The sequence below is a fragment of the Heterodontus francisci genome, chromosome 9 (genome assembly GCF_036365525.1).
Source record: "Heterodontus francisci isolate sHetFra1 chromosome 9, sHetFra1.hap1, whole genome shotgun sequence".
In the NCBI taxonomy this organism is placed as follows: domain Eukaryota; kingdom Metazoa; phylum Chordata; class Chondrichthyes; order Heterodontiformes; family Heterodontidae; genus Heterodontus; species Heterodontus francisci.
The window spans coordinates 7560612-7586239 of NC_090379.1; the positions used below are offsets into that span (position 1 = coordinate 7560612).

A 25628-nucleotide genomic window follows, 5' to 3' on the forward strand; every position below is an offset into this window, starting at 1 on the left:
TTCCAGGTCTCTGTTCCTGAACTACCTATAAAATTGCAAAATTTAGTGTATAGCAGAGATCAGTGACCTACCAGAGGAAATTTAACTATGTACCATGAATTGCAGTTAAAAGCTCATCTCATACACCAGATAGTACGGTATCAATGAGCTGCACAACATGATGGATTCTTCCCATATGCAACGGAAACCTAGCATTTGCAAAAGTTAAATCACGTTTTCAGTCATGAACCAGTTTTCAGTGGATCTGTTTGGAGATGGCTTTGGTAGGTATGGGAGGGTATACTGACTAGAGCTAAATATAGATTGTACTCCCACTGTCCAAATAAAGACACATGCGGCTATGCAGCAAACTGCACCTTTTTAGTGTCGGCCCGTCAGCAATTTGCAAACTGGTGATTCTCGCTTTGCGGCTGGTCATGCTGTTTGAAAGTAGACCAGATTCCAGTCTCGCAGCTCGATGGCTTCAGTGGAATAATTTATATTAATTCTTCAACAGTAATTTATTTCAATTAAACCAGCAAAATAAACCTTATAATTTCTGCATTGCCTCTCACTCTCCATTCCTCCTCACGCTCTTACACCCTCCCCCTCCATCCCATCCCTCCCCCTCCATCCCATCCCTCCCCTCCCATGACGCCCTCCCTCCATCTGTCCCACAACACACACCCCATGCCAACCCTTAACCTCTCTCCTTTCCCTTCCTCTCTTTTCTCTCCGTTCCCCTTTCTCTTTCACTTTCCCCTTATCTCACTTCCCCCCCTTCTCTGTCCCTTCCCCCCTTCTCTGTCCCTTCCCCCCTTCTCTGTCCCTTCCCCCCTTCTCTGTCCCTTCCCCCCCTTCTCTGTCCCTTCCCCCCTTCTCTGTCCCTTCCCCCCTTCTCTCTCCCTTTCCCCCCTTCTCTCTCCCTTTCCCCCCTTCTCTCTCCCTTTCCCCTTCTCTCTCCCTTTCCCCTTCTCTCTCCCTTTCCCCCTTCTCTCTCCCTTTCCCCCCTTCTCTCTCCCTTTCCCCCCTTCTCTCTCCCTTTCCCCCCTTTTCTCTCCCTTTCCCCCCTTCTCTCTCCCTTTCCCCCTTCTCTCTCCCTTTCCCCCCTTCTCTCTCCCTTTCCCCCCCTTCTCTCTCCCTTTCCCCCCTTCTCTCTCCCTTTCCCCCCTTCTCTCTCCCTTTCCCCCCTTCTCTCTCCCTTTCCCCCCTTCTCTCTCCCTTTCCCCCCTTCTCTCTCCCTTTCCCCCCTTCTCTCTCCCTTTCCCCCCTTCTCTCTCCCTTTCCCCCTTCTCTCTCCCTTTCCCCCCTTCTCTCTCCCTTTCCCCCCTTCTCTCTCCCTTTCCCCCCTTCTCTCTCCCTTTCCCCCCTTCTCTCTCCCTTTCCCCCCTTCTCTCTCCCTTTCCCCCCTTCTCTCTCCCTTTCCCCCCTTCTCTCTCCCTTCCCACCTTCTCTCTCCCTTCCCCCCTTCTCTGTCCCTTCCCCCCTTCTCTGTCCCTTCCCCCCTTCTCTGTCCCTTCCCCCCTTCTCTCTCCCTTTCCCCCCTTCTCTCTCCCTTTCCCCCCTTCTCTCTCCCTTTCCCCCTTCTCTCTCCCTTTCCCCCCTTCTCTCTCCCTTTCCCCCCTTCTCTCTCCCTTTCCCCCCTTCTCTCTCCCTTTCCCCCCCTTCTCTCTCCCTTTCCCCCCTTCTCTCTCCCTTCCCCCCTTCTCTCTCCCTTCCCCCCTTCTCTCCTCCCTTCCCCCCTTCTCTCTCCCTTCCCCCCTTCTCTCTCCCTTTCCCCCCTTCTCTCTCCCTTTCCCCCTTCTCTCTCCCTTTCCCCCCTTCTCTCTCCCTTCCCCCTTCTCTCTCCCTTTCCCCCTTCTCTCGTCCCTTTCCCCCTTCTCTCTCCCTTCCCCCCTTCTCTCTCCCTTCCCCCCTTCTCTCTCCCTTTCCCCCCTTCTCTCTCCAATTTCCCCCCTTCTCTCTCCCTTTCCCCCCTTCTCTCTCCCTTTCCCCCCTTCTCTCTCCCTTTCCCCCTTCTCTCTCCCTTTCCCCCCTTCTCTCTCCCTTTCCCCCCTTCTCTCTCCCTTTCCCCCCTTCTCTCTCCCTTTCCCCCCTTCTCTCTCCCTTCCCCCCTTCTCTCTCCCTTCCCCCCTTCTCTCTCCCTTCCCCCTTCTCTCTCCCTTTCCCCCTTCTCTCTCCCTTTCCCCCCTTCTCTCTCCCTTTCCCCCTTCTCTCTCCCTTTCCCCCTTCTCTCTCCCTTTCCCCCTTCTCTCTCCCTTCCCCCCTTCTCTCTCCCTTTCCCCCTTCTCTCTCAATTTCCCCCCTTCTCTCTCCCTTTCCCCCCTTCTCTCTCCCTTTCCCCCCTTCTCTCTCCTTTCCCCCCTTCTCTCTCCCTTCCCCCCTTCTCTCTCCCTTTCCCCCTTCTCTCTCCCTTTCCCCCCTTCTCTCTCCCTTTCCCCCCTTCTCTCTCCCTTTCCCCCCCTTCTCTCTCCCTTTCCCCCCCTTCTCTCTCCCTTTCCCCCCTTCTCTCTCCCTTTCCCCCCCTTCTCTCTCCCTTTCCCCCCCTTCTCTCTCCCTTTCCCCCCTTCTCTCTCCCTTTCCCCCCCTTCTCTCTCCCTTTCCCCCCCTTCTCTCTCCCTTTCCCCCCCTTCTCTCTCCCTTTCCCCCCCTTCTCTCTCCCTTTCCCCCCCTTCTCTCTCCCTTTCCCCCCCCTTCTCTCTCCCTTTCCCCCCCTTCTCTCTCCCTTTCCCCCCCTTCTCTCTCCCTTTCCCCATTCTCTCTCCCTTTCCCCCCCTTCTCTCTCTCTCCCCCCCTTTCGCCCTTTCCCCCCTTCTCTCTCCCTTTCCCCCCTTCTCTCTCCCTTTCCCCCCTTCTCTCTCCCTTTCCCCCTTCTCTCTCCCTTTCCCCATTCTCTCTCCCTTTCCCCCCCTTCTCTCTCCCTTTCCCCCCCTTCTCTCTCTCTCCCCCCCTTTCGCCCTTTCCCCCCCTTTCGCCCTTTCCCCCTCTCTCTCTCCCTCCACCCTTCTCTCTCCCTCCACCCTTCTCTCTCCCTCCACCCTTCTCTCTCCCTCCCCACTTCTCTCTCCCTCCCCACTTCTCTCTCCCTCCCCACTTCTCTCTCCCTCCCCACTTCTCTCTCCCTCCCCACTTCTCTCTCCCTCCCCCCTTTCTCTCCCTCCCCCCCTTTCTCTCCCTCCCCCCCTTTCTCTCCCTCCCCCCTTTCTCTCCCTCCCCCCTTTCTCTCCCTCCCCCCCTTTCTCTCCCTCCCCCCTTTCTCTCCCTCCCCCTTCTCTCACTCCCCCCTTTCTCTCACTCCCCCCTTTCTCTCACTCCCCCTTTCTCTCACTCCCCCCTTTCTCTCACTCCCCCCTTTCTCTCACTCCCCCCTTCTCTCACTCCCCCCTTTCTCTCACTCCCCCCCTTTCTCTCACTCCCCCCTTTCTCTGCTCCCCCCTTTCTCTCCCTCCCCCCTTTCTCTCCCTCCCCCCTTTCTCTCCCTCCCCCTTTCTCTCCCTCCCCCCTTTCTCTCCCTCCCCCCTTTCTCTCACTCCCCCCTTTCTCTCACTCCCCCCTTTCTCTCACTCCCCCCTTTCTCTCCCTCCCCCCTTTCTCTCCCTCCCCCCTTTCTCTCTCCTCCCCCCTTTCTCTCCCTCCCCCCTTTCTCTCCCTCCCCCCTTTCTCTCCCTCCCCCCCTCCTCTCCCTCCCCCCTCCTCTCCCTCCCCCCTCCTCTCTCCCTCCTCTCTCCCTCCCCCCATCCTCTCTCCCTCCCCCCCCTACTCTCTCCCTCCCCCCCCTACTCTCTCCCTCCCCCCCTACTCTCTCCCTCCCCCCCTACTCTCTCCCTCCCCCCCCTACTCTCTCCCTCCCCCCCTACTCTCTCCCTCCCCCCCCTACTCTCTCCCTCCCCCCCCTACTCTCTCCCTCCCCCCCCTACTCTCTCCCTCCCCCCCCTACTCTCTCCCTCCCCCCTCTACTCTCTCCCTCCCCCCCTACTCCCTCCCCCCCCTACTCTCTCCCTCCCCCCCCTACTCTCTCCCTCCCCCCCCTACTCTCTCCCTCCCCCCCCTACTCTCTCCCTCCCCCCCTACTCTCTCCCTCCCCCCCCCTACTCTCTCCCTCCCCCCCCTACTCTCTCCCTCCCCCCCTACTCTCTCCCTCCCCCCCCTACTCTCTCCTCCCCCCCCTACTCTCTCCCCCCCTACTTTCTCCCCCCCCCTACTCTCTCCCCCCCCCCCTACTCTCCCCCCCCCCTACTCTCTCCCCCCCCCTACTCTCTCCCCCCCCCTACTCTCTCCCCCCCCCCTACTCTCTCCCCCCTCCCCCCACTCTCTCCCCTCCCCCCACTCTCTCCCCTCCCCCACTCTCTTCCCTCCCCCACTCTCTCCCTTCCCCCTTTTCTCTCCCTTCCCCCCTTCGCTCTCCCTTCCCCCTTCGCTCTCCCTTCCCCCCTTCGCTCTCCCTTCCCCCCCTTCGCTCTCCCTTCCCCCCCTTCGCTCTCCCTTCCCCCCTCGCCTTCCCCCCCTTCGCTCTCCCTTCCCCCCCTTCGCTCTCCCTTCCCCCCCTTCGCTCTCCCTTCCCCCCCTTCGCTCTCCCTTCCCCCCCTTCGCTCTCCCTTCCCCCCCTTCGCTCTCCCTTCCCCCCCTTCGCTCTCCCTTCCCCCCCTTCGCTCTCCCTTCCCCCCTTCGCTCTCCCTTCCCCCCCTTCGCTCTCCCTTCCCCCCCTTCGCTCTCCCTTCCCCCCCTTCGCTCTCCCTTCCCCCCCTTCGCTCTCCCTTCCCCCCCTTCGCTCTCCCTTCCCCCCCTTCGCTCTCCCTTCCCCCCTTCGCTCTCCCTTCCCCCCCTTCGCTCTCCCTTCCCCCCTTCGCTCTCCCTTCCCCCCCTTCGCTCTCCCTTCCCCCCCTTCGCTCTCCCTTCCCCCCCTTCGCTCTCCCTTCCCCCCCTTCGCTCTCCCTTCCCCCCTTCGCTCTCCCTCCCCCTTCGCTCCTTCCCCCTTCGCTCTCCCTTCCCCCCTTCGCTCTCCCTTCTCCCCCTTCGCTCTCCCTTCCCCCCCTTCGCTCTCCCTTCCCCCCCTTCGCTCTCCCTTCCCCCCCTTCGCTCTCCCTTCCCCCCCTTCGCTCTCCCTTCCCCCCCCTTCGCTCTCCCTTCCCCCCCTTCGCTCTCCCTTCCCCCCCTTCGCTCTCCCTTCCCCCCCTTCGCTCTCCCTTCCCCCCTTCGCTCTCTCCCTTCCCCCCCTTCGCTCTCCCTTCCCCCCCTTCGCTCTCCCTTCCCCCCCTTCGCTCTCCCTTCCCCCCCTTCGCTCTCCCTTCCCCCCCCCCTTCGCTCTCCCTTCCCCCCCCCTTCGCTCTCCCTTCCCCCCCCTTCGCTCTCCCTTCCCCCCCCTTCGCTCTCTCCTTCCCCCCCCTTCGCTCTCCCTTCCCCCCCCTTCGCTCTCCCTTCCCCCCCCTTCGCTCTCCCTTCCCCCCCCTTCGCTCTCCCTTCCCCCCCCTTCGCTCTCCCTTCCCCCCCTTCGCTCTCCCTTCCCCCCCCTTCGCTCTCCCTTCCCCCCCTTCGCTCTCCCTTCCCCCCCCTTCGCTCTCCCTTCCCCCCCCTTCGCTCTCCCTTCCCCCCCCTTCGCTCTCCCTTCCCCCCCTTCGCTCTCCCTTCCCCCCCCTACGCTCTCCCTTCCCCCCTTCGCTCTCCCTTCCCCCCCCTTCGCTCTCCCTTCCCCCCCCTTCGCTCTCCCTTCCCCCCCCTTCGCTCTCCCCTTCTCCCCCCCTTCGCTCTCCCTTCCCCCCCCTTCGCTCTCCCTTCCCCCCCTTCGCTCTCCCTTCCTCACTTCTCTCTCCCCCTTTGCCCCCCCTTTCTCTCCTTCGCGCCCCTCTCTCTCTCTCCTTCGCGCCCCTCTCTCTCTCTCCTTCGCGCCCCTCTCTCTCTCTCCTTCGCGCCCCCTTCTCTTCCTTCGCGCCCCCTTCTCTTCCTTCGCGCCCCCTTCTCTTCCTTCGCGCCCCCTTCTCTTCCTTCGCGCCCCCTTCTCTTCCTTCGCGCCCCCTTCTCTTCCTTCGCGCCCCCTTCTCTTCCTTCGCGCCCCCTTCTCTTCCTTCGCGCCCCCTTCTCTTCCTTCGCGCCCCCTTCTCTTCCTTCGCGCCCCCTTCTCTTGCTTCGCGCCCCCTTCTCTTGCTTCGCGCCCCCTTCTCTTGCTTCGCGCCCCCTTCTCTTGCTTCGCGCCCCTTCTCTTCCTTCGCGCCCCCTTCTCTTCCTTCGCGCCCCCTTCTCTTCCTTCGCGCCCCCTTCTCTTCCTTCGCGCCCCCTTCTCTTCCTTCGCGCCCCCTTCTCTTCCTTCGCGCCCCCCTTCTCTGTCTCCTTCGCCCTCCCCTTCTCTGTCTCCTTCGCCCTCCCCTTCTCTCTCTCCCCTTCGCCCTCCCCTTCTCTCTCTCCTTCGCCCTCCCCTTCTCTCTCTCCTTCGCCCTCCCCTTCTCTGTCTCCTTCGCCCTCCCCTTCTCTCTCTCCTTCGCCCTCCCCTTCTCTCTCTCCTTCGCCCTCCCCTTCTCTCTCTCCTTCGCCCTCCCCTTCTCTCTCTCCTTCGCCCTCCCCTTCTCTCTCTCCTTCGGCCCTCCCCTTCTCTCTCTCCTTCGCCCTCCCCTTCTCTCTCTCCTTCGCCCTCCCCTTCTCTCTCTCCTTCGCCCTCCCCTTCTCTCTCTCCTTCGCCCTCCCCTTCTCTCTCTCCTTCGCCCTCCCCTTCTCTCTCTCCTTCGCCCTCCCCTTCTCTCTCTCCTTCGCCCTCCCCTTCTCTCTCTCCTTCGCCCTCCCCTTTTCTCTCTCTCTCTCTCTATCTCTCCCTTCGGCCCCCCTTCTCTCTCTCTCTCTCTCTATCTCTCCCTTCGGCCCCCTTCTCTCTCTCTCTCTCTCTATCTCTCCCTTCGGCCCCCCTTCTCTCTCTCTCTCTCTCTCTCTCTCTCTCTCCCTTCGGCCCCCCTTCTCTCTCTCTCTCTCTCTCTCTCTCCCTTCGGCCCCCCTTCTCTCTCTCTCTCTCCTTCGGCCCCCCTTCTCTCTCTCTCTCCCTTCGGCCCCCCTTCTCTCTCTCTCTCCCTTCGGCCCCCCTTCTCTCTCTCTCTCCCTTCGGCCCCCCTTCTCTCTCCCTTCGGCTCCCCTTCCCTCCCTTCGGCTCCCCTTCCCTCTCTCCCTTCGGCTCCCCTTCCCTCTCTCCCTTCGGCTCCCCTTCCCTCTCTCCCTTCGGCTCCCCTTCCCTCTCTCCCTTCGGCTCCCCTTCCCCCTCTCCCTTCGGCTCCCCTTCCCCCTCTCCCTTCGGCTCCCCTTCCCTCTCTCCCTTCGGCTCCCCTTCCCTCTCTCCCTTCGGTCAATGAGAAGAATATTAAGAAGTGTTTCCATGATTCTATGATTATTAGCTTTGCCTCCAAGTTCAGTACCAATTCTAACAATTTTTAAATTCTCATCTTCGTCCTCTGTGGCTTTGGTCCTTGTTATCTTTGTAACCTCCTTGAGCTCTCCAACCCTGAGAGATCTCTGTGCTCCTCCAGTTCAAGCTCCTTGTCCATCCTCTACTTCTTTCCCTCCACCTTTTGCGGCTGTGCCTTCAGCTGCCTGGGTGCTAAGCTCTGGAATTCCCTCCCTAAACCTCTCCACCTCTCTCTCACTCTCCTCTTTTAACCCTCCTTAATATCCTTCTCTTTGACCAAGCCTTTAGTCACCGTTCTAATGTCTTCTTCTTTGATTTGGTGTCAGTATTTATCTGATTACATCTCTGTGAAGCACCTTGGAATGTTTTACTGTGGGAATTGTTGTATGCAAATTGGCTGCCATGTTTCCTATATTACAACAGTGACAAGAATTCAAAAGAAGTTCATGGTTGTCAAGTGCTTTGAGGCCTAACCAGTGATTTATAAAGTTTTACCATGATCTCCTTACTTTTATATTCTGTTCCACTATTTATAAACCCAAGTAACCCACAAGCTTTTTCCTCCACTTCATCAACTTGTTCTGCCACCTTTAAGGATTTGTGAATATGGACACCAAGATCTCTCTCTGCTCATTGACACTTTTCAAAATCATGCCATTTACTGGAGGGACCGTGTAATGAATACTTTTTTTTCTCCTTTTCTATCTCAGTGTCTCAATCCTGATCTTCAATTCCACCCGGGAATCCTTTATCCTGGTCAAGCAGTTCCGCCCAGGTAACCTCTGCTGAAAGTGTATATTACTGCTTGGAGTGATGTGATAAAATTTTGGATTCCAAACAGGAATCAGTGGGGTGGTTATGGAGGTGTCCCATGTGTTGAGGCAAGACCAGCAGACTTTGGGACATGCATTTAGCTTGAGTTTATACTCGAGAGATGTACCCCAGTGGTTCTGTGGGATGAGCTATCACCTGTGGGTCAGAACAGCACCCACATAAGTTAGGACATTTGCTTGAGCTGTTGATGTGCGGCCTCTGACTGTGATTCCTACCAATGTCAGATATTGTACCAACACACTTACTGCCCACATTAATAATGACTTTTTGGGCAAATTACCAGAGGGTTACCAGCACCTATAGAATGATACCCCAGCAGGTGTCAGGGTAGAAGGGGGAGCCAGAAAACTAAGCTAGGAGCTCCTCTTTGACTTGTGGATGGCAGCTTGGCTCGGTGACTAACCCACTTGTCACTGGTCCGAAGGTTATTGGTTCAAGTCTCTCTCCAGGGCTTGATGCACTATTATAGGAGTACTGCACTTTTCCAAAAGACATTAAACTGAGGCTCTGCCTGCCTGTTGTGCTATTTCAAGTGGACATAAACGATCCTAACAAAGACATGCCAGGAAGAGTATGCTGTCCTGCTGCTCTGCTGACCAACAGACTGACTGGTTATTGATCTCATTTGATTTTTTTGTTGGGACCTTGATGTGCACAAATTGCCTGTTTTATTTTTCTACAAAATGACACTTATTCATTGTGTAAAGCGCTTTGGCAGGTCTTGAGGATATGATGGAGCACGGTATAAATGCAAGATCTTTATTTCGTGGGTAAATATGTCAACATTGCCTCCGTGGTAGCACTCTTGCCTCTGAACATATTCAAGGTTGACAGTCCAGTGCAATGTGGAGAGAGCGCTACGATGTCAGAGGCACCGTCTTTCAGACGAGAGGTTAAACCTAAACCCAGACTGCCCTCTTGATTTAATGTAAAAGATCCCAGAACACAATTTTGTAGAAGAGCAGGGGAGTTCTCCGCAATGTACTGGGAAATACTTATCGCTGAACCAACATCACTAAAACAGATAATTTGGTCATTATCACATTCCTGTTGGTTGAGCTAGAATTGGCTGCTGCATGTCCGACATTACAACAGTGAGATTTTTGTGGATATAAGCACCGGTATCGACCAATTAGGCCGAATGGCCTGTTTCTGTGCTGTAAATTCTGCGTAACAACTAGATAGGATTCAATAGATTGTACCACATTTAAAGCTAGCTTTGATATGGTGTCTCTGAAGAACAGCATAGAAGGTTAAAAAGCGGTTTAATAGAGATGTTCAAAATGGAGAGATGTTTCAACAGAGTAAATAAGGAGAAACTGTTTTACTCAGTGAGCTATGATGATCTGGAAAGCACTGCCTAAAAGGGCAGTGGAAGCAAATTCAGTAGTAACTTCCAAAGGGGAATTGGGTAAATACTTGAAGGGAAGAAACTTAATGGGCTATGGGGAAAGAGAGATGTGGATTGGGACTCATTGGATAGGTCTTTCAATGAGCAGACACAGGCATGATAGGCAGAATGGCCTCATTCTGTGCTGTATCATTCTATGTTAATAAGCCTGAGATAACATGATATGGGTCTTTAAAATAACAAAAGATTGCAATAAGTTAAAGTCAAGAAGGTAAACTTGGACAGTACAATGAAGACTAGAGGACACTAATATAAAAGCATTTTTCCCCGCAAGACAGTGGACCTTGTGAAACAGGCATATGTATGTTTGCACCTTTAGCGGAGCTGGCTCGCTATCTTTTGAGAAGGGTGGAGTTGAGAGAGAGAGAGATCAGTCGCACGGCCTAATTTTTTTGTGGTGTTCTCAGTCAGCGGATCAGCAGGTAGTGGCGATCTGACAGAGTCTGTGATAGGACTCTGGATAGAATGGTCTTGCCGGAGCGAATGGCCTTGTTCTGTCTAGATTGCCTTATGAAAGAATAACATTTGTTGTTGTGAACGTGCCAGGACCGGTCTGATGCTGGCTGCTCCTCGGAGAGAAGGAACACAGCGTGCACTATTTGTATATTTTTACATTCATCAATACTGTGCAGTTCTTGCTTCTCCTGCCCCTGTGTGTCATTCTTTATCCTGCTATCTGAAAAGCTTTTCTTGGCAAAGCATTTAATTGAAAAGCGTTCAAGTGCCTGATTTCATTTCCAACCAAACCCTTTTTTATTTTGGGTTAGCCTATGCCTCACTATTATGTGTAAACTAGTTTAGTTAAACATACACTGAGTAAATTGCCTTTGATCACTGAAGCATTGCTGTAGCCTGCACTGGCGTGTGGCTAATCTCTGGATTGATCTAATAGCATGCGGAGGCTGGAGTCAGTCTGTTATTTTCTATTTCGAACCAGTTAGAACCTATTGTGATTCCACTGACAGTATGCGCGGGAGTCTGCAGGAATAATGCCGGGTTTCTGAGCCCCCCTCCATCACTTAATTGAAATAAGCATCACCTGGTGTAGTTCTGAGTCCGAGACTGGCTTCGATATCTGGTTAAGAGCCTTGTTCTGCTTTACAAACCCCTCCATGGCCGAGCCCCAACCCAGCCCCCCCAGCTTATTCCATACATCCTCTTGCAGCCCTACATCCCAAGCCATACCTTATGGTCTTCAGAAAGAAAGAAAGACTTGCATTACTACAGCACCATTTGCAACTTCAGGACATTCCAAAGTGTTTTACAGTCAATGAAGTATTTTTAAAGTGTAGTCTTAAATTGTTGTAAAGTACGAAAACATAGCAGTCAACAAACAGGATTGAGAAATGATCAAAGAATCTGTTTTTAGTGCTGTTGGCCAACATAAATGTCAGACTTCTGAGAACTCTGCTGCTCTCCTTCGAATAGTACCATGGAGTCTTTTGTGTCCATGCTGATGGGGCAGGCAGAGTCTTGTTTAATGTCTCATCCGAAAGATGGCACCTCTGGCAGTGGAGCAGTCCCTCAGTATTGCACTGGGAGTGTTGGCCTAAATTTTGTGCTCAAGTCTCTGGGGTGAGACTTGAACCCACAACCTTCTGACTCGGAGACGAAAGAGGCAAGGCTAACGTGATCTCCTGTGCTTCTGCCCTCCATCTGCTCCGTCATCTGAAAACGCAAACAGCCATTCAACCAGAGGCCACAGGATGAAAAGGCGCAGCTTAGATTGATACACCCATCTGGCCTCAGTTTTGCTGCTGTAGTGAGGTGGCTGCCCTCCAGGTCAGAGTGAAGAAAATTCCCAGACAGAACGACATTCTGGGTCTTTTAATAGGGGCCTGCTCAAAAGTGGCACAGGTCATCCCTGGGAGTGGGTCCCACTCACAGTCCTCCTTAGTTACACAAGGGAAATGGCTCAATGGTGGAATGGGAAGTGAAGAATTAAAGGGGAAAGAGTTAAGGGAAAGGGTATAGACAATATGCTGTGTCCTCACATTTTGAAGATTTCAATTAAGTACAAATATTTCCTCCTTTCACTGTGAGTTGTCCGCATTCAATATGTGTAGATTTTATGACAGGCGCGATAAAGTTTAACAACTGTCTTGAATGGTACGAGGGATGAGAGACATCAGTTACGGGAGAGAAGCTGGGATTCTTCTTCTTAGAGCAGACAAGATTAAGGAGAGAGTTAATAGAGGTGTTCAAAATTTTGTGGAGTTTTGATAGAATACAAAGGGTGGAACTATTTTCACTGGCAAGAGAGTCAGTAACCAGAGGACACAGATTTAAGATAATTGGTAAAAGAAGCAGGAAGAGATGAGGTGAACACAGCCAGTTGTTATAAACTGGAACGCTGTGCCTGAAAGGGTGGTGGAAGCAGATTCAAGAGTAACTTTCAAAAGGGAATTGGATAAATACTTGAAAAGGGATAATTTGCAGGGCTGTGGAAGGCGGGGGGGGGTGGGGGGAGGGTGCGGTGGGTGGTGGTGGGGATAATTGGATAGCTCTTTCTCAGAGCCAGCACAGGTATGACGGGCTGACTGGCTTCCTTCAGTGCTATTCTGTGGTAAAGTGTTGCTGAGTGTTGCAGTCCTTTATTTGCAGCTGTCTACATGTGTGAGTGTGTGAGACGAGGAATTCTACCAGCAGACATAACAACTGCAGACTGTTCCCCTCAGTCACGTATGGCAGCTGAGCTCTTACCTGCTTCTGCTGGCGTGACGTACGAGCTTTGTGCTGGAATTGTCGACAAGCCAGGCCTTTCACTGCAGGAAATAGCCCAGGAAGAGATTCTGGAGGAATGTGGCTACAATGTGTCAGTGGAAAACCTGCAGAAGATTACGTCGTACAGGTGAGTGCATTCAAAATGGGGATAGTCATTGTCTCTAGGTTGTGGAACTTATATGATCACTTGTGCAGAGACTTTCAGTTTCTGTTTCCTCACTATCACTGACATCAAGCAGGGTGGAGGAAAGGGAAAGGAACCTCTGCACAAGAGGACAACTGAGTGAATCCTAACCTGGGAGCATTTCACAGGACAGGATATTTCACAGGAGCTTTACTCTGTATCTAACCCGTGCTGTACCGGCTCTGGGAATGTTTGACAGGTCACTATAGAGGGAGCTTTACTCTATCTAACCCTGTTTTTTTTTCAGTTTAAGTTTTTGGTATAAAGTTTAATCATTTGCTTGAACGGTGGACATTTATGCTTTCTTGCTGGCTTCCTTCAGTTTTGACAACTCATGCTTGATTATTTTATTTCTCATTTTCTTGCTGTACCTGCCCTGAGAGTACTTGATGGGGACAGTGTAGAGGGAGCTTTACTCTGTATCTAACCACATGCTGTACCTGTCCTGGGAATGTTTGATGGGACAGTGTAGATGGAGCTTTATTCTGTATCTAACCCTGTGCTGTACCTGCCCTGGGAGTACATGATTGGGGACAGTGTAGAGGGAGCTTTACTCTGCATCTAACCCCGTGCTGTACCAGCCCTGGGAGTGTTTGATGGGACAGTGTAGAGGGAACTTTACTCCGTATCTAACCTGTGCTGCACCACCCATCCTCTTGGCAGAGATATGGAGATAACGGAAATTGTGAACTCAGTCAGTTATATCAATATCTCTGCACAGTTCCAGAGATCTTTTAAGTCTCCTAAATGAACCTGGCAAAGGATGCACCTGTCCTTTTGTACCACATAATGGTCATTGTCTCAGCTTACTTTCGTAATAATTATGTTTCACCTATTCTTTTAGCTTTTTAATTCCTTACAATGCCATCTGTGCAGAAAACCTTGCAGAGAAAAACAAACAGCAGTGTAGATAAGGAGGTCTATCTGCTTTCCTAATCTGAGATAGCTAACTGTGGCTGCTCATAAACTGTCAGCACTGCCTTCCCTTTCTCCTCTGTCTCTGCAGTTGCCACCTCTCTCCTGAAGGTGCTGGGTCTCACTGCGGTACTGAGATTCCCCAGGAATCTGCTGCCCTCTTGTTACCTCCCGCGGATGATCATTCTTCACGTACCAGCCAATTGAAAAACTGCTCTATCTGGGAGCTATCACATGCTGCACTCACCTGACACTCCCACACATCCACTGTCTAGCAGTGAGCATTGGATAGTGGTCAGGAACAGAAAGCTGAGCTGACTTTTTCCCCTCTCTGCTGCAGGGATGCTAATTCCAATTTATTTCACCACAACCCCCAGCAAAATGCTGCGACCAGCAAGCTCAGCACAGACCAGGGATGGCATGTGGATGATTTTGAACTCAGGTTCACTTAGGGTGGTCCATTGCCAATTGAGAAACATGGCTGAGGGACTAAGGGAACAAATACTCACTTATTAGACAAGCACATTACATACTGGGGGTTAAACGCAGGCCTTGGAGCGTGCCCACGGTATGGAGAAATATCATGGATATGGAGGACACTCGGGACACAGTCATAAATATTTACAGAACTTGTGCGCCCTGTTGGAAAAACATATGAATGATAGATGTCATATACAGTGGCTCCCTGAAGTGTTTTCTACAAGAATTTCAATAGATACAATGATTTTTTTGAAGCTAAGAGTGAAATGAGTGACAGCAAGGTGACATCTGGCAGGCATGGCACTGACTGAAAACAAGCTACTGGCTCTGTCCTTGTTGCCATGGTTGTGACTGTAGGGTCTGTTTTAATTGGTTAGTGTGGGTTTCCTGCCCATTGGTGGAGGCCTGGTTGCTAGGGGACTGTTTATTGTTTAGCATGGGTTTTTTGTTAGTGTGTAGGTGAAGGGCAGACAGCTGTTGCTGGCTAAGCATTCAGAGCATTCAACCTTAACCAGAGAACAAATGTAAGTGGTCCTGTAAAAACGGCCTCTCCTTGGTATAAGGTGTCTACACCTGACCTTTAAATAATTCCTCCAGGGATCACAGTAATCTATTGCCTATTACTTCCCAAGTGTTCTTGCACTTGGATCTAAATTGGGTGAATTCTAATATATTCTGACATGGGGAAGCTATAATGCAGCTCAGTGCATCATGGCTAGGATTGAGAGGATTCACCAAGGACTTCTCGCCCTGATTGGACAGCCAAAAAGAATCTAAACCTACTGTGAAAACACATTATGTACGGCTTTTGATTTCTCAATAAAAATCCTGGATGAAGAGCCCAAAATCTATTGTCGGAAGATATGAACAGGAGGAGGCCATTCAGCTTCTCAACCCTGTTCCCACATTTAATGAGATCATGACTGATCTATACCTTAACTCCATTTATCTGTCTTGGTTCTGTAACCTTTAAGACCCTTGCTTAACAAAAATATCTCAATTTCAGTTTTGAAATTTTTAATGATCCCTCAACCTTGATAAGCTTTTGGGCGAGAGTTCCATATTTCCACTACCCATTAGGTGAAGAAGTGTTTCCTGGCCTCTCTCCTGAACTGCCTGGCTCTAATTTAAAGATTGCATATAAGGCAGCACTGAGGGGAGAAGATGAGCTGAGATATGATTTTAAAAGAGTGAGGGTGCAGGGCAGAGGGACAGAATTCAGGATTCTGAAAGAGGGAGATGAGTTAAAGGAGAGACAATACATATCCACCTGCTTCTTTGAGAACTCCTAGCGCTCTTTCAATGTATGAGATTGACACATTTTTAACCGTCCTGCAATTTATTTCATTCTTGCCTTTGAACCTTAGCTTCAAAAAAAGAATCACTTCATTTATTTAAACTCTGAGAGAAATTACTTCAAGGTGCCACTGCATATAATACCAATGTCAGGCTGTGGGCATTGCTGGCACTCCCGCCTTTATTGGCTAACCATAGAAGGTGGTATTTCTTTTTACAACTGAATAACTTGCTATGTCACTTCAGTGGGCCTTAATAATGAACCACTTAGTGTAGGACTTGGAGTCATGTGGGTCTAAATGACAGATTCCCTACTGAAGGACGTTGGTGGGTCATTTAGGAATTTACAATAATCGGCAGCTTTCCTGGTCATTTTTTGCAGGCACTAACTTTTTTTAAAGGATTTTGTTCTTTCTCAGTCCACTGCTTGACTTTTTTTTATTTGTTTATGGGATGTGGGCGTCGCTGGCATGGCCAGCATTTATTGCCTATCCCTTTGAGAAGGTGGTGTTGAGCTGCCGTCTTGAACCGCTGCAGTCCTTGGGGTGTAGGTACACCAACAGTGCTGTTAGGAAGGGAGTTCCAGGATTTTGACCCAGCAACAGTGAAGGAACGACGATATAGTTCCAAGTCAGGATGGTGTGTGACTTGGAGGGGAACTTGCAGGTGGTGGTGTTCCCATGCATCTGCTGTCCTTGTCCTTGTCCTTCTAGGTGGTAGAGGTCGCAGGTTTAGAAGGTGCTGTCGAAGGAGGCTTAGTGACTTGCTGCAGTGCATCTTGTAGACAGTACACACTGCTGCCACTGTGCATTGGTGGTGAAGGGAGTGAATGTTTGAGGAGGTGGATGGGGTGCCAATCAAGTGGGCTGCTTTGTCCTGGATGGTGTCGAGCTTCTTGAGTGTTGTTGGAGCTGCACCCATCCAGGCAAGTGGAGAGTATTCCATCACACTCCTGACTTGTGCCTTGTAGATGGTGTGCAGACACTGGAGAGACAGGAGGTGGATTACTCATCGCAGAATTCCCAGCCTCTGACCTCCTCTTGTAACCACAGCATTTATGTGGCTGGTCCAGTACAGTTTCTGGTCAGTGGTGACCCCAGGATCTTAATAGATTTTAATTCTGTGATGGTAATGCCATTGGATGTCATTTTACCAAATGACAAAATGAGATGGTTGGATTCTTTCTTGTTTGAGACGGTCATTGCCTGGCACATGTGTGGCACGAATGTTACTTGCCACTTATCAGCCCAAGCCTGGATGTTGTCCATGTCTTGCTGCATGTGGACATGGGCTGTTTCAGTATCTGAGGAGTTGCGAATGGTGCTGAACATTGTGCAATCATCAGCAAACATCCACACTTCTGACCTTATGACGGAGGGCACATCATTGATGATGCAGCTGAAGATGGTTGGGCCTAGGACACTGCCCTGACGAGCTCCTGCAGTGATGTCCTGGGACTGAGATGATTGATCTGCAACAACCACAACCATTTTCCTTTGTGCTCAGTATAACTCCAACTAGCAGAGTTTTCCCTCGATTCCTATTGACTCCAGTTTTGCTAGGGCTCCTTGATGCCATACACTGTTAAATGCTGCCTTGATGTCAAGGGCAGTCACTCTCACCTCACCTCTGGAGTTCTACTCTTTTGTCCATGTTTGGACCAAGGCTGTAATGAGGTCAGGAGCTGAGTAGCCTTGGCGGAACCCAAACCAGAGCGTCAGTACTATTGCCAGAATGTTGCAAGCGCCCATTGCCTTTGCAGTATCCAGTGCCTTTGGCCTTTTCTTGATATCACGTGGAGTGAATCAGATTGGCTGAAGACTGGCATCTGTGATGCAGGGGACCTTGGGTGGAGGCAGAGATGGATCATCCACTCGGCTGAAGATGGTTGCAAATGCTTTAGCCTTGTCTTTTGCACTGATGCGCTGGGCTCCTCCCTCGTTGAGGATGGGGATATTTGTGGAGCCTCAGTTTGATAGTTGTACTTTGGGTACCTAAAACAGTGGTTTGGATTTGATGATATTGTTCCTAAGTTCGGCTTGTTTAAATGCTTCTTGAAAAGTGCTTTAGTGTTTCCTGTCAACCTTATGTGCACCCATGTAATTCAAATGGAGGCCGTCTCTCCCAGCGAGGTTACTTTGTCCTGAAAATACCTTCTAATTACGAATGAATTCCAGCTTTTCCCTTTCTGCACCAACGAAGCCATGTGTTGAGACTGAAATGCAGTTACATTTGCTTACTTGTCAAAAGAAAATGGTCTTTTTGCACATTGCCTTTGTTAGACCAATAAGTTCCGTAACACCTATCTGAAGTATCGAAACAGACATCAGACCTCAACTTAATACCTGTTCTATAGGTCGGTACATCCAACAGTGCAACGCTCTGTACTGCACCCAATTTTCAGTCTGGCACTGAAATCCTGAAATGGGGCTTAAACCCACAACTTTCTGACCCAAACACAAGAGCGCTTGCAAGTGCGCCCAAAACTGACACATGGGAATAAGCAGGGTTTGAACCTTTTCATTTAAAGGATAACTGAATGAATCCTGGAATATGTGACTGAGAAAAGACATTGAAGCAGATGGTTTAAATAAGACAAAGAGACAATGGAATGCATTTCTGAGGAAAGAAGTGGTTGAACATTGATCTTTGAACAAAGAATGTAGGTAGATCTGATGGCTTTACCCTGTTCCTAAGAGTCCATCAGTTAATGATAATATAATGGAACAATGCAGACACCTCAGCGATATAATGAGATGTGAGCAAAATATTTAAAGACAGTTGACTTGTATCAGCAGTGGGAAATATCGTTGAGCCAAAGGCTCCTGTTCTCTCTCCTTCCTTGGGCTGTTGAAATGCTGATCGATAGTTGAGTCCCTAACTCATCTTATTCCCTATCGCCGCCATCCCCCCTTATCGCCGCCATCCCACCCTCCCCTGATCTCTGCCACCCTCCCCTGATCTCTGCCACCCTCCCCTGATCTCTGCCACCCTCCCCTGATCTCTGCCACCCCCCCTGATCTCTGCCCCCCCCCCCCCCGATCTCTGCCACCCCCCCCTTATCTCTGCCATCACCTCATCCCGTCTAGGAGGAGCACATGAAGCCATGCAACCTGTGAATTCTGTTAACTGTCTCAGTATGAACTTAAGATCTGACATTTCCTTCACAAAACAAAGCAAGTGTATTTTCTTCAAGTGTCCATCCAATTTCCTTTTAAAATCATTGATTGTTTCTGCTTCCACCATCCTTGTGGGCAGTGAGCTCCAGGTCATTACCACTCACTGTGTAAAAAAAGTCTTTCCTCACATTTCCCCTGCATCTCTTGCCCAAAACCTTCAAACTGTATTCCCTAGTCCTTGTACCATCAGTTAATGGGAACGGTTTTACCTTGTCTACCTTTTCTTAAATTCGTTCATGGGATGTGAGCATCACTGGCAAAACCAGTGGTGGCGCAGTGGTTAGCACCGCAGCCTCACCGCTCCAGCGACCCGGGTTCGGTTCTGGGTACTGCCTGTGTGGAGTTTGCAAGTTCTCCCTGTGACCGCGTGGGTTTCTTCTGGGTGCTCCGGTTTCCTCCCACATGCCAAAGACTTGCAGGTCGATAGGTAAATTGTCCATTGTAAAAAAAATTGCCCCGAGTGTAGGTAGGTAGTAGGAGAATTGAGGGAAGGTGGGGATGTGAGAGGGAAAATGGGATTAATGTAGGATTAGTATAAATGGGCGGTTGATGGTTGGCGCAGACTCGTTGGGCCGAAGGGCCTGTTTCGGTGCCTTATCTCTCTATGAATTTATCACCAGCATTCGTTGCCCTTCCTTAATTGCCCTTTAAGAAGGTGGTGGTGAGCTGCCTTCTTGAACCACTGCAATCCATCTGGTGTTGGTACACCCACAGTGCTGTTAGAAAGAGAGTTCCGGGTTTTTGGCCCAGCGACAGTAAAGAAACAGCGATATAACTCCAAGTCAGGATGGTATGTGGTTTGGAGAGGAACATGCCGATGGTGGTGTTCCCGTGCGTCTGCTGCCCTTGTCCTTCTAGGTGGTAGAGGTCGCAGGTTTAGAAGGTGCTGTCAAAGGAGGCGTGGCAAGTTGCTGCAGTGCATCTTGTAGACGGTACACACTGCTGCCACTGTGCGCCGATGGTGAAGGGAATGAATATTGAAGGAGGTGGATGGGGTGCCAATCAAGCGGGCTGCTTTGTACTGAATGGTGCCGAGCTTCTTAAGTGTTGTTGGGGCTGCACTCATCCAGGCAAGTGGAGAGTATTCCATCACACTCCTGACTTGTGCTTTATAGATGATGGACAGGCTTTGGGGAGTCAAGAGGTGAGGATCCCCAGCTTCTGACCACCTCTTATAGCCACAGTATTTATACGGATGGTCCAGTTAAGTTTCTGGTCACTGGCAACTGCTAGGATGTTGATGGTGGGGATTCAGCAATGGTAATACCATTGAATGTCAAGGGGAGGTGGTTAGATTCTCTCTTGTTTGAGATGGTCTTTGTCTGGCACTTAGGTGGTGCAAATGTTACTTGCTACTTATCAGTCCAAGCCTGACTGTTGCCCAGGTGTTGCTGCATATGGACACACACTTCTTCAGTATCTGAGGAGTCACGAATAGTGCTGAACATTGTATAGTCATCAATGAACATCCCTACTTCTGACCTTATATTGGAGGGAAGGTCATTGATGAAGCAGCTGAAGATGGTTGGGCCTAGGGCACTACCCACTACCCAACACTCCTGTGTTGATGTCCTGGGGCTGAGATGATAGTCCTGCAACAACTATCACCATCTTCCTTTGTGCTAGGTATTACTCCAACCGATGTATAGTTTCCCCCCTAATTTCCCATTGACTTCAATTTTGCTCAGGCTCCTTGATGTCACACTTGGTCAAATGCTGCCTTGATGTCAAGGGCAGTCACTCTCACCTCACCTCTTGAATTCAGTTCTTTTGTCCATGTCCTTATGTAAGCCTGTCATAATATTGTACACCTCTATTAAATCTCCCCTCAATCTCCTTTGCTCCAAAACCCCAGCGTTTCCAACCAACCTTGTAACTAAAATCCCCCATCCCTGGAACCATTCTGGTAAATCTCCTCTGCATCTTCTCAAGGACTCTCACATCCTTCTTAAAGTGTGGTGATCAGAACTGGACCCAGTACTCTCGTTGGGGCCTAACCAGAGCTTTATAAAGGTTGAGCATAACTTCCCTGCTTTTGTACTCTATGCCTGACCATCATCTGACCAGAACTCCCTGATTTCATTATCTCCACTATGCTTTTTAGCACAATAAGCCTTGGTTCTTCATCTAGGTTTCTCGAAAATCAACATGGACCTCTAATTTAATTCCTGTTGATATCTTTTCTTATTTGAACAGGTCTATAGATGGATGTCCCTTAATCAACAAACATGCAGCCTACCCTGAGTTTTGGTGTGTGAAGTTCAGTTTCAAAGAAAGGAAAGAAGGAAGAAAGGGCTGCATATATACAGCATGTCCCCCAACCTCAGGATGTCCCAGAGTGCTTTACAGCCAATGAAGTACTTTCTAAATGTAGTCAATGTAGGAAAATGTAGTAGCTAACCGGCATGCAGCAAGATCCCACAAATATCATCAAGGTAAAATAGCCAAATCATGTAGTTTAGTTTAGAGATACAGCACTGTAACAGGCCCTTCGGCCCACCGAGTCTATGCCGACCATCAACCACCCATTTATACTAATCCTACACTAATCCCATATTCCTACCACATCCCCACCTGTCCCTATATTTCCCGACCACCTACCTATACTAGGGGCAATTGCTAATGGCCAATTTACCTATCAACCTGCAAGTCTTTGGCTTGTGGGAAGAAACCGGAGCACCCGGAGTAAACCCACGCAGACACAGGGAAAACTTGCAAACTCCACACAGGCAGTACCCAGAATTGAACCCGGGTCGCTGGAGCTGTGAGGCTGCGGTGCTAACCACTGCGCCACTGTGCCGCCCTGGTATGGTGCACAACCCCAGTCCTAGTTCATTAGCCTACACTGTAAAAACAGCACCAATGCACCAGGATCACCATAGGCAGTCCACTGTCCTGTATAGTGCTTGCCTTTGGTGCAACAGAATCTTGGTTGCGGACCCACCCTCTGGCACTGATGGTGAGCCTACAAGTTGGGCCTCCAAATGAGTCCACCATGGTTATACTGGACAGGTGGGTTGGAAGCTTCACAAGCTGCCTTCAGTGAAGATTGACATGGAGGGAGAGGTAGAACACAGCAGGTCACTGCAGTGATCGGCACTTTTATCGAGCTGTGGCTGTCGCAAGTGCACAAACCCTGGCTAACAAACCACGTTATCAGTCTCAGTGCAAAATGACTCGACCTAAGTTTATAAAACGGTTATCAAATTAGCCTGAACTATATTTTGGATGCGACATCCTGTTTGCCCAGTAAAAAAGAGCACAGTGACATTGTGTTGAATGGGCCCACCCTCCCAATGGATCCTGTACACAAAGGCTGAGAAAAACTAGCCAGGGTTCCTGCTCGCAGTCCATTTGCTGCAAACACATGTGTTCAACACTGACGGAATTTGGGGTTAGTTTTGACCCTCAATTTTTAGGGATGGGTAGTAAATGCTGGTCTTGCGAGCGATGCCCACATCCTGTGAATGAATTTAAAGAAAATCCTTTGAATGGAAAAAGAAGAAACTTGCAATCATATGGCATCTTTCATGACTGCAGGACGCCTCAAGTTGTTTTATAACCAAAGAAGCACTTTTTCAAGTGTAGTCGCTGTTGTAAAGTTGGAAATGTGGCAACTAATTTGTGCACAGCAAGATCCCACAAACAGACATATGATAATGACCAGCTAATATGTTTTGGGTGTTGGTTGAGGGATAAATATTGGTCAGGACACCAGGGAGAACTCCCCACTCCTCTTTGAATAGTGACCGTGGGTTCTTGTACACACCACCTATTGGGTAGATAGGGCCTCAATTTAATATCTTATCTGAGAGACGGAACTTCTGACAGTAGAGCACTTGCTTATTACTGCACTGGGAGTGTCAGCCTGGAATATACTCAAGTCTCTAGAGTGGGATTGGAACCCATGGCCTCCTTATTCAGCAAAAAGTGCTACCTGCTGTGCCACAAATGACACCTGTGGTCAACAACAAATTCGGGGAGCTCATAGATCTGTTTGTCAATGCGATTAAGACCATCTGTTCAGCTGCATCTGCCACATTCCTCCTTTCCCCTAGCCCACTGGGGCAAACTCCCTTAAGGCTCCCCCTGCCCCCAGCACTGAATTCGCATCTTTGTCTATTTTCTGTCCTATCTCTCCTCATGCCCTTCTGAGCTCACCTTTTCCATGCGACCCGCCTTCTGCTCCCTTGATTCTACTCTGACCGAACTGTTGACCACTCAACTTCCCTTCCTGGCCCCCATGTTAGTTATTATTGTTAATGGTTCCTTCTGCTCAGGAACTGCCCCCTCCACATCAAATCTGCCATCATCAGCCCTCTCCACAAAAAAAACCACACTTGGCCGCTCTGTCCTTGTAAACTACTGTCCCATCTCTTTCGTCTTAGGTCCTTGAATGTGTTGTTGCCTCCCAAATCCGTGCCCATCTTTCTTGTAACTGTTAGAATCCCTCCAATCAGGTTTCCACCCCTGCCACTGTACTGAAATGGCCCTTGTCAAAGTCATTGTAACCATAATAACCTATACCTCCTCATCCTTCTGCTGCCTTTGACCCAGTCGATCACACCAATGACTAGCTGAGTGGGATCCATCCGTCCAGTCAAAACTAGAGAATTAGCTGCACTGGCTTCTCCCCCAGGGAGCTATCCTTGACCCCTCCTGTGTCTCATGTACATGCTGCGCCTCGGCGACATCATCCAAAACATGTCAGATTCCACATTTATGCTGATGACACCCAGATCTACCTCACCACCACCTCTCTTAATCTCTCTGATTTGTCACACTGCTTGTTAGACATCCACTATTGTAGAAGCAGAAATTTCTTCTGACAAATATTGAGAAGGCAGAAGCCATTTTCTTCCGTTCCCATCACAAACTCCATTCCCTAGTCACTGACTTCATCCCTCTCCCTGGCAACTGCCTGAGGCTGAACCAGACTGTGCACAACCTTGGTGTCATGTTTGACCCCGAGCTGAACTCTGACCATATATCTGCTTCATCACCAATTCTGCCTACATCTCCTAACTCCACCCCTGCCTTAGCTCATCTGCTGCTGGAACCTTAATCCATGCCTTTTTTTTCCTCTAGACTTGAATATTCCAATGCTCTTCTGGCCTGTCTCCCATCTTGAGCATATCCTAACACAAGTCTTGCTCACCCATCGCCCCAATGTTGCTGACCCACAGTGGCCCACAGCCCAACAGCATGTCAATGTTAAAACCCTCATTCTTGTTTTCAAATCCTTCCGTGGCCTCGTCGCTCTCTCTTTCTGTAGTCTCCTTCAGCCCCACAACCCTCTGAGATCTCCACATTCCTCCAGTTCTGGCCTCTTGTGTGACCCTGATTTAATTGCTCCACCATTGGCGTTGTGCCTTTAGCTGCTTGGGTTTTAAGCTGTGGAATTCCTTCCTTAGCCCCTCTGCCTCTCCATCTCCCTTTCCTCCTTTACGATGTACCTTAAAAGCTGTCTATAGTCTTAATACCAGACACATAGAAGCGTCACTTAGGGAGAGTCTGGAGAACGTGGGTGTCCCAATAAAAATCAGGAACTGTGGAGTGGGACATTGGGGGTGGCAGAGGTGTTGGGGGGGGGCGCGGTGGGGGGAAGGAGGGATTAAACAAATGGTAGAATAAGGACACAAGGCAGTTGCTACCTACTGCGTTTTAAAGGCTGCTCAAGGGCCCCAGCTGGTTTTAATCCTCTGCTCTCTCCACCCCCACTTCCAGCTTTGGCAGACTCTGAGCTAACCGGGACTCTTTGCTCTCTCCGCGCTCTTTTTGTTAAACCTTTTCAGTCAGTGCCACCTCCCTGAGCCCTTCACAGCTGGCCTGGCGCGAAGTGCAGTTTTTACAGTCGCTGCTCTCTGCCTACAAGCAGGAACACGCCGGTGCAGTTAACCATCACAACCTGTCAGGCTTCAGTGGAAACATTTTGAATAATTGAGGGAGAACGGCCGCCAAGTTTCTCACTGTAAAGCACTCCATTCCAGCTATTTCCCAACACCAGTCACACCTAGTCAATAGCAAAAACTTCACAGAAATAGTCCCAGGAGGATAAATAGATAAAGGGGCAGGGGAAGCGGGGAATGCACAGACACACAGGAGTGGGGAACAACTGTTACATTACTCAAGCAAAGGTGCAGATAGGAGATTAGAGAGATAGGGCTGGGAGGGCTGTGAATGCAGGATTTAGGTGATATAATCCATGCCAAAACAATCTGGAGGACCGGCCATAGTTTAAGGATCAGGTTTGTTGTTCCATTGAGAGGTGCAGAGGGACTGACTCCACATATCCCTGACCATCCCAGAACCTATATCTTGTTCAGTTGCAGTATTACTTGTTGGACTTCATTAGCTTTCTGCAGTTTTTAACAATTTATCATTTAGCTTCACATTAATTAAGTGTTACCAGGTCACATGCTGCCAGAGCAGCTCACCACACTTTGTTTATATATTCCAACTCATAAGGGAAGAAGTTGTTATTCAATAGGCTGCTCAATTCAAGCTTCCAATCCCTCATCAGTGTTTCCTCTCTCACTTGCTCTCTCTCTCTGTCTCTTTATCTCTCTTTCTCACTCGCTCACACTCTGTCTTTGCCTTTCTTTGACTCGCTCTCACTCTCTGAATCTGTCTCACTCACTCAGTCTCTCTCTCGCTGTTACTCTCTGTCCCTGTCTCTCACTGACTCAGTCTCTCCCTCACTCGTTCTCTGTCTGTCTCTCTCACTCGCTCTCTCTCTGTCTCTCTCACTCGCTCTCTCTCTGTCTCTCTCACTCTGTCTCTCACTCGCTCAGTCTTTCTCACTCGTTCTCTCTCTGTCTCTCTCATTCACTCTCATTGTGTCTCACTTTCTGTCTCACTGGCTCTCTGTTTGTCACTTTCTCTAGCTCTACCTTGTCTATTTCTGTCTCTTTCACTATTTAATTGATGCTAATACATGGCCAGTGTTCATCTGGACTTTCCTCCCACCTTCCTCCTAAGCATCAGTATACAATGTTCCAGCTCCCTACAGCCAAGTGTGTCAGTCAAGATTTATTCTACCGCATTCATTCCAAAGACCGCAAGGTTTCTCTTCCTCCTACGCTCTCGATGCTTTTAAAACCCAGCTTGGTGTAACCTAACCGCTCCTTGCAGAATTATCTCTGCTTCTCTCCTCTTTTCAAACTTGCTGATATCCTTTGCTAAGGGCCCTAAAAACATAGGGAACTGCAAGACGGAAAGAGACCAAGGTCCATCTAGTTCACCTCCCAC

The 25628-nt window shown here is 50.3% G+C and overlaps 1 protein-coding gene across 3 annotated transcripts in view; it reads left to right on the forward strand.

Moving 5' to 3' along the window:
• nudt14 (nudix (nucleoside diphosphate linked moiety X)-type motif 14) overlaps nt 1-25628 on the forward strand; it is a 246890-nt gene that overhangs the window by 131634 nt on the left and 89628 nt on the right. For all 3 annotated transcript variants that reach the window (XM_068038506.1, XM_068038503.1, XM_068038505.1), the window contains exons 3-4: nt 8065-8129; nt 12204-12450. In XM_068038506.1, coding sequence (XP_067894607.1) covers nt 8065-8129; nt 12204-12450 — 312 coding nt within the window. The remainder of the gene's footprint in view (nt 1-8064; nt 8130-12203; nt 12451-25628) is intronic.